Genomic DNA, 8,576 nt, shown 5'->3' on the forward strand with positions numbered 1-8,576 from the left:
CAACTCCTGGGCTCAAGCGAGTCTCCTGCCTCCACCTCCCAAGTAGCTGGGACCACAGGCGCCCGCCACAACGCCCGGCTATTTTTTGGTTGCAGCTGTTGTTGTTTGGCAGGTCTGAGCTGTATTCGAACCCGCCACCTTAGGTGTATGTGGCTGGCGCCTTAGCCACTTGAGCCAGAGGTGCCGAGCCAGTTTTTCTATTTTTAGTAGAGATGGGGTCTTGCTCTTGCTCAGGCTGCTCTCGAACTCATAAGCTCAAGCTATCCACCCACCTTGGCCTCCCAGAATGCTAGAATGGACAGGCATGAGCCACTGAGCCCGGCCAGGTCATACTTTTTTGGCAAGACATCATCTTCGTCAGGGTGAGTTCCAGGCCATGGAATTGCTAGTCAGGGCACATGCACAAGACAGAGTGGCCCCGAGCTCCCTGCTGGAGCTCCCCTCATCTGGCTGCCATCCCTGTCATCCTTCCATTTCCCAGATTCCCACCTGTCTTCCAGAGCACTGTTCATCCTCAGAAAGTACCTTATTCTCCACTCAGATCCTGCTGTGCCACCACCTCCTTCTACTACCAGCACAGAGGTTCTTCTGAAATACTCTCTCACTTCCCAGCTAGATGAGCCTGACCTAAGCCTGCCTCTCCCTTGGTACCTTCAAACACCAGAGCAGGCAGTTCACACGCAGGAGAACTATGCCATCCAGTTGGCATGTTGCCACACACTGCTGTTGTCAGATGGCTGAGGGAGCCTCAAGTGCATCCTGGCTGTGTTACCTGTTAGCACTTGAAGTCTCTACTGGCTCCTTTTCTGAGTTGTCTTTGAGCAGATAGCTTTGGCCCCTATTTTAAAGACCCATTCATGCCCACCAAGTATTCTTCCTGGCTTGTGGTTCAAACAGTCCCTGAAAATGGAGCCCAAAGATCCTTCCATTAAGGAAGGTGGGTGGAAAGGACTTTCCTCTAGGAAGTCCCTTGGTATCAGAGTTCCCTGCAGGGGCCTACGACCTGCCTGACCACAAGCCTGGGGAGGAATATCACTTCTGTCAGCATCCTTATCAGTTCTCTCATCTTCCATCCAAATCAAGAATGAGGGCTCAGTGGCTAGGGTGCAAGCCACATACACAGAAGCTGGTGGGTTCGAATACAGCCTGGGCCTGCCAAACAACAATGACAACTACAACCAAAAATAAAAATAGCCAGGCGTTATGATGGGTGCCTGTAGACCCAGCTACTGGGGAGGCTAAGGCAAGAGAATCACTTAAGCCCAAGAGCTTGAGTTTGCTGTGAGCTGTGTCACAACAGCACTCTACCAAGGGCAACAAAGTGAGACTCCGTCTCAAAAGAAAAAAGATAGTGCATTTGGTTGTTTAACTCTTAGGTATGATAGTGCAGTTACGTGATGAATGTCCTTATACATAGAAAATGCACACTAACGTGTGTTGACTATACTATTCTTCCAATTTTTCTATGTTTGATGTGGAGAACATTATGGATAGGCCAATAATGGGTTAAACAAAGACAGTGTTCTTCAGTCTTTTTAACAGTAAAAAAAAAAAATTCAAGAAAGAATTAAGAATATCAAACCTTGGTGCAGTGATAAAGGTGCAGTGAACTCCTACCTGATAACAAAATAGAATTCTTGGCCAGGCACAGTGGCTCAGACCTGTAATCCTAGCACTTTGGGTGGCTGAGGCAGGTGGATTGCCTAGACTCAGGAATTCAAGACCAGCCTGAGAAAGAGCAAGACCTCATCTCTAAAAATAGCCAGGCGTTGTGGTAGACCCCTATAATCTCAGCTATTTGGGGAGGCTGAGGTAAAAGAATTGCTTGAGCCCAACAGTTTGAGGTTACTGTGAGCTGTGACACCATGACACTCTACCAAGGGCAACAAAATGCAACTGTCTCAAAAACACAAGCAAACAAGCAAAAAAAACCGAGATAGAATTCTATACAGATTCAAGCTTTAATTTTAAAAATGTATCAACTTGTAAACTAATTAAAAAAATTCAACAAAAGAAGGAAGAGTGAAAGGAAAGAAGAGAGAGGAAAAAGGAGAGGAGGAAGGAAAGAAAAGGAGGAATGGAGAAAAGAAAGAAAAGAAGGGAAGGGAGAAAAGAAAAGGAGGGAAGGAAACAGAAGAAACAAAAAGATATTAAAAGGGCTCAGTACCCATAGCACAGTGGTTACAGCACCAGCCACATACACCAAGGCTGGAGGGTTCAAATCCAGACTAGGCCAGCTAAAACAACAATGACAATTGCAATAAAAAATAACCGGGCGTTGTGGCGGGCGCCTGCGGTCCCAGCTACTTGGGAAGCCGAGGCAAGAGAATTGCTTAAGCCTAAGAGCTGGAGGTTGCTATGAGTTGTGATGCCACAGCACCTCGTCAGGGCGACATAGTTAGACTCTGTCTCAAAAAAAAAAAAAAAAGAAAGAAAGAAAAAGAAGAGGGTGGCTGTGGCTCAAACGAGGAGGCACCAGCCCCATATGTCGGAGGTGGCAGGTTCAGGCCCAGCCCCGGCCAAAAACTGGAAAAAAAAAAAAGAAAGAAAAAGAAGATATGAAGATTAAAGCACAAAGAAAATAGAGAAGGGTTCAAGGAAATTAAAGAAGAATTCAAGGAACTTTTCCAGAACCAAAGGACATAGGTTTCCAGATTGAAAGGGCTCATACCAGTGTGCAGCATGGTGGATAAAAAACTCAAACAAAAGCCCTTAACCAAAACTTACAGACAAAACAAAACAAACTTGCAGACAACTAGAAACAAAGACAACTTCCTACAAACTTCCAATGATAGAAAATGGATTCACTAACAGGTAAAGCATCAAATGGTTTTAGACTTCATCTCTGGAAGGCAGAAGACAGTGGAGCAAAACGTCTCCACTTTCTGAGAGAATGGTTTCTGAAATGATATGGTTCCCAAACTTGCTTTCTATACCTAGCTGAATCAGTAACTAAATGTGGGGGTATAATAAATACATTTTCAGGCGGCAACTGTAGCTCAGTGGGTAGGGTGCTGTCCACATAACCAAGGCTGGTGGGTTGGAGCTTGGCCCAGTCCAGCTAAAACAACAATGACAATGATAACAACAAAAAAAATAGCCGAGCTTTGTGGCAGGCACCTGTAGTCCCAGCTACTTGGGAGTATGAGGCAAGAGAATTGCTTAAGCCTAAGAGGTTGAGGTTGCTGTGAGCTGTGACGCCACAGCACTCTACCTAGGGCAACAGCTTGAGACTCTGCCTCTTTCGTGTTTACATGGATGGAGCTGGAACATATTTTTCTTAGCAAAGTATCTCAAGAATGAAAGAAAAAGTATCCAATGTACTCAGTCCTACTATGAAACTAATTTATAGCTTACATATGAAAGCTATAACCCAATTATAGCCTAAGAAGAAGGGAAAGGGGAGAGGGAGGGAGGAGGATAGAGGGAGGGAGGGTAATTGGGGAGAGGATAGGTGGAGGGAAGGTAATTGGTGGGACCATACCTATGGTGCATCTTACAATGGTACATGTGAAATTTACTAGGTGTAGAATATAATTGTCTTAACATAATAACTAAGAAAATGCCATGAAGGCTGTTAACCAGTTTGATTAAAATATTTCAAATTGGGCTCGGTGCCTGTGGCTCAAGTGGCTAAGGCGCCAGCCACATACACCTTAGGTGGTGGGTTCGAATCCAGCCCTGGCCGCCAAACAACATTGACGGCTCCAACCAAAAAATAGCCGGGCGTTGTGGTGGGTGCCTGTGGTCCCAGCTACTTGGGAGGCAGAGGCAGGAGACTCGCTTGAGCCCAGGAGTTGGAGGTTGCTGTGAGCTTTGATGCCACTGGCACTCTACCCAGGGGACAGCTTGAGGCTCTGTCTCAAATAAAATTAAAAAAATTTCAAATTGCATATAAAATCAGCACATTGTACCCCATGACTGCATTAATGTACACAGCAATGATTTAATAATAAAAAAAAATTGCCTGACTAAAATTAAAAAATAAAAACATTTTCAGGCCAGGGAAGGTGGTTCATGCCTGTAATCCTAGCACTCTCAGAGGTCGAGGTCAGAGGATTGCTTGAGCTCAGGAGTTCAAGACCAGCCTGAAAAAGAGTGAAACCTCATCTCTACAAAAAAATAGAAAAACTAGCTTGGCATGGTGAGCTCAGCTACTCAAGAGGCTGAGGTAAAAGGATTATTCCAAGAATTTGAGGTTGCTGTGAGCTATGACGATGCAATGGCATTCTACCCAGGGTGACAGAGTAAGTCTCAAAACAAACAACAAAACAAAAATGTTTTCAGACATGGAACGTCTAAAGACATCTTCCACCAAATGTAAGATTAAACCAAGAAAAATATGAGATCAAATGAGGCCCCTCCCGCCCCCAGGACAAGATAGAGAGCTAGGGAATTCCAGGATGGTGGTGGAAAAAAGGCCCAGGGTGGTGGTAATGGTGCAGCAGGGAAAGGTGGCCTGCCCTGCTGAGAGCAGAAGTCTAGAAGGAGACAACAGAAGAGGAGAAGAGAAAGAAGTCCAGGAGGGGCTACAGAAACTGTTCAGGGGACTTATAAGTTTGGAGGTTGGGGGAAGAGGAGAATTTTCTATTCAATTCAATTCAGCCAAAAAAAAAAAAAAAAAAGATTATGCAAAAGAAGAAACATGTCATGTAATACACTATCTGGCCCACCTTTGACCAGTACTTAAACTTAATAGTGACTTAACCAAAAATTAGAAAGATGGAAGAAAGATGGATGGAAGGGGAAAGGATGCAATAGTAAACCCCCATTTTCTATGGCAGTAAGCTAATAAATAGGAAATCACAACACAGGTTTGTTATTTTAAAATGTGGAGGTGAACACTGGAAGAAAGAGCTCAAGAGTTTAAGATGCTTCCTCAAGTGGTGTGGATCAGTGTGGGAAAGGAAAGGGCCGGGAGCTACCCTGAGCACCCAATAAATACATCTACAATGACTCAGCCTGAATAACAGCCAGCACTACACCTTCACTTGTCTGGAGACCAGATCCTCCAACCAAGTTTATGGATTCTGAAAGACGTCAACTATCACCTATTTTGTGGCACAGACTTATTTTATCATGAACTAGACTAGTTACACTAGTGGGAGGGGAAGAAAGTCTAAAAAAATATAAAAAGTCTAGAAGGAATTGGGTACAGATACACACCTTAATACACTTCACAGCTACTGGCAAGAACATAGCTGTGTGTACTGGGATGAAAGGATGACCACCATTCATTGTAGAAAACAAAATACAAATGATTCTCTCAACACACACACACACAATGTGCACTGCAGAAGAGGGGATTTATACTGAATTTCTGCTACCCATCCATAATAATTAAACTAAAATGGAATGAAAAGAGTTCACAAGATCAAGAGCTTAAAACAAGCCACCTCATAGGCCCTTCTCTCAAGGGCAGTTCCCACTCCCAGTTCCAGCCTTGTGCTGGTGTCACTGTGTCAAAAGCTCACTTCACTATGACTCTTTTTTTCCTGCACGGGTGAAATCCTTCACCAAAACTTCACAAGCAGGAAAAATGGCTTCCTAGGGACATAGGTCTAAACCCTTTCAAATCTCCCCTATGCCTGGGATACAGCATGGCTGATAGAAGTGTTTATTAGATGGAATGTGGGACTTGGAAAAGAGCAAATACCTAAAGAGCCGGTGAATCCAGATGCTGCAAAACATGACCATGCTATGTTAAAACACAAATAAAGTGAGGGTGTTCTTTAGTACTTTAGTACTGAGGGTAGTTTCTCAGGGAAAAACCCAAGTTTCTTTCTCTTTCTGTTTGAGAGTCTCACCCAAACCTCACATCCCAAATCAGACCATCCTAAGCTACCAGACCAAAACTGGGTTAGCTACGCTAAGAATGAGCAACACTGTCTGGGTTAGCCTCACCATACAGAGGGCCCCAAGTCCTTTAGAACCAGCAAACGGGCAAGTGCAGCTTTGGCAGCGTATGTGACAGACACAAAACAACGGAATTATGAGTTGTCGCTTTGAACAGGCCCCTTGATAGTAGAAGCATGAGGGGTACACACAAAATATTATACAAAGACAAAAACCAAGCTTCCGTCTGCTCATTCATTATGGGTCACAGCCTTGCTTACTGTGGCCCTCACCTCCTAGCTCACTGCTATCCCTACACCATGGCTGTCAGGGACTAGCTTGGCTGCACTCCCTTAGAAACCTATACCTAACCCATGTTTCGGGCCAGGAACCACTGTTTTGTGTTTGCACTGCTATTAGTAATATTTTTTGGTAGCAATTATTACAATACCAATAGTAACTTTTTTTTAACATATGTTTCCCCTTTAGACTGGGCTGCCTGTCTCATTTGTTGGCATGTCCTCACAATTAGCATTGTAACCACATAATTGTGGGCATACAAACAGTTTTCAACAAATGTGGAAGTCCTAAACCATCCCACAGGGTGGGGCAGACCTGATGGGGGCTCCTGACTCACCTGACAGGTTGATCTCAGTTAAGGAGTCTCGGGTGGTGGTGCCGACAGCAGTGAGCAGGTTGATGGACTGGTCAGTGACGTGGTTACAGTAACTCAGGTGGAGCTTGGACAGCAAGGGCATGTGGCGGATGATGAGCCGTAGGGAAGCATCTGTGATGTCTAGGCCTGCCAGGCGCAACTCCACAATGTTCCGGAGCTTGCTCCGATTGTCCATCTGACCTGGTAGGACAGGAAGGAGAGGGCAAACCTGTCAATCTAACCAGGAAGATCTGGTCATGCTGACATAACACTCTAAAAGGCCTACTAGCCTGATAATCACACCAGGAAGGATTGCATTTATCTCTGACTGCAACAAAAAAATAGCTGGGCTCCTCCCCAATATCAGAATTGCAACATTTAAAAATAAAATCCCAAGCTTGGTGCCCGTAGCAGTGGTTATAGCACCTGCCACATACATTGAAGCTGGCAGGTTTGAAACCAGCCAGGGCCTGCTGAACAATGACAACAAAAAATAGCCAGGTATTACAGCAGGTGCCTGTAGTCCCAGCTACTTGGGAAGCTGAGGCAAGAAAATCACTTAAGCCCAAGAGTCTGAGGTTGTTGTGAGCTGTGAAGCCACAGCACTCTACCAAGGCGACAGCTTGAGACTCTGTCTCAACAATAAGAACAAATAAAAACCCAGGCTTAGCACCTGTAGCTCAGCAGCTTAGGGCACCAGCCATATACAATGGAGCTGGTGGGCTCGAATCCAGCCTGGGCCTGCCAAACAACAATGACAACTACAACCAAAAAATAACTGGGCATTGTAGTGGGGACCTGTAGTCCCAGCTACTTGGGAGGCGGAGGCAAAAGAATTGCTTAAGTCCAAGAGTTTGAGGTTGCTGTGAGCTGTGAGGCCATAGCACTCTACCAAGGGTGACACAGTGAGACCCTGTCTCAAAAGAAAAAATACATAAATAAGATAAAATAAAAAATAGGCGTGGTGCCTATAGCTCAAGTGGCTAAGGCGCCAGCCACATACACCTGAACAGGCGGGTTTGAATCCAGCCCGGGGCCTGTCAAACAACAATGGCAACTACAACCAAAAAGTAGCCTGTAGTCCAGCTACTTGGGAGGCTGAGGCAAAACAACCACTTGAGCTCAGGTTGCTGGGAGCTGTGATGCCACAGCACTCTACCCAGGGCGACAGCTTGAGGCTCTGTCTAAAAAAAACATAAAATAAAATAAAATAGGGTGGTGCCTGTGGCTCAGTGAGTAGGGCGCTGGCCCCATATACCAAAAGTGGTGGGTTCAAACCCCGCTCTGGCCAAACTGCAACAAAAAAATAGCTGGGCATTGTGGCGAGTGCCTGTAGTCCCGGATACTCAGGAGGCTGAGGCAAGAGAATCACCTAAGCCCAAGAGCTGGAGGTTGCTGTGATCTGTGATGCCACAGCACTCTACTGAGTGTAAACAAAGTAAAGACTCTGTCTCTTAAAAAAATAATAATAATATAAAATTTAAAAAAAAATAAAAATTCTACACCAAAGTTTAAATTTCTATATTTACTTGATAAAGCATCTAGAAATACTGAGCCCACATTCCACTCAGCAGTAGTAGGCCAACCAGCAGGTCCCCATGGCCATTTAACTATTTGTGAGGAGCCCAGATTCAGGTAGCCTGAACTAGAAGGGCACCATCCTGGCCCCTGCCCTTGTCTAATAACATTGACCCAGAAGGCATGGAGGCTTGAAGCCAACAAAGGACAAGTTAACAGAAAAGCAGCCAGATGCATGTAGAGCCCCCAGGAGTAGAATCCCCACATGCAAAGGAACCTCTGCCTTGTCCCAAATCCCCATTGAACACACAGCAGCAGAAACTCATCCCTGCATCTGCCACAGAGGGGATGAGGCCTTAGTAGGCTGGATGACAGACATATCAGTGATGGTCTGTGGTCAAATCCAGATCCAACAGCACAGCTCCATGACCCCACCCCACATGATCCCAGGCACAGTTCCAGCCTGGCAACACACCTGGCCTATTATCTGTGGGTGGAGACAGGAGATCCCGCATCTGGGCATCCTTTAGTCCTTCCACCCACTGTACATCCAGGGTCCGAAGCAAAG

The 8,576-nt window shown here is 45.4% G+C and overlaps 1 protein-coding gene across 1 annotated transcript in view; it reads right to left on the reverse strand.

Moving 5' to 3' along the window:
* Nucleotides 1-8,576, reverse strand: part of KDM2B (lysine demethylase 2B) — a 148,196-nt gene that overhangs the window by 2,651 nt on the left and 136,969 nt on the right. The window contains exons 21-22 of the mRNA XM_023516829.1: nt 8,484-8,572; nt 6,473-6,691 (exon numbers count right to left, since the gene is read on the reverse strand). Coding sequence (XP_023372597.1) covers nt 6,473-6,691; nt 8,484-8,572 — 308 coding nt within the window. The remainder of the gene's footprint in view (nt 1-6,472; nt 6,692-8,483; nt 8,573-8,576) is intronic.

Source organism: Otolemur garnettii, unplaced genomic scaffold (genome assembly GCF_000181295.1).
Source record: "Otolemur garnettii isolate 467f Iridium unplaced genomic scaffold, OtoGar3 scaffold00099, whole genome shotgun sequence".
NCBI classification, from domain to species: domain Eukaryota; kingdom Metazoa; phylum Chordata; class Mammalia; order Primates; family Galagidae; genus Otolemur; species Otolemur garnettii.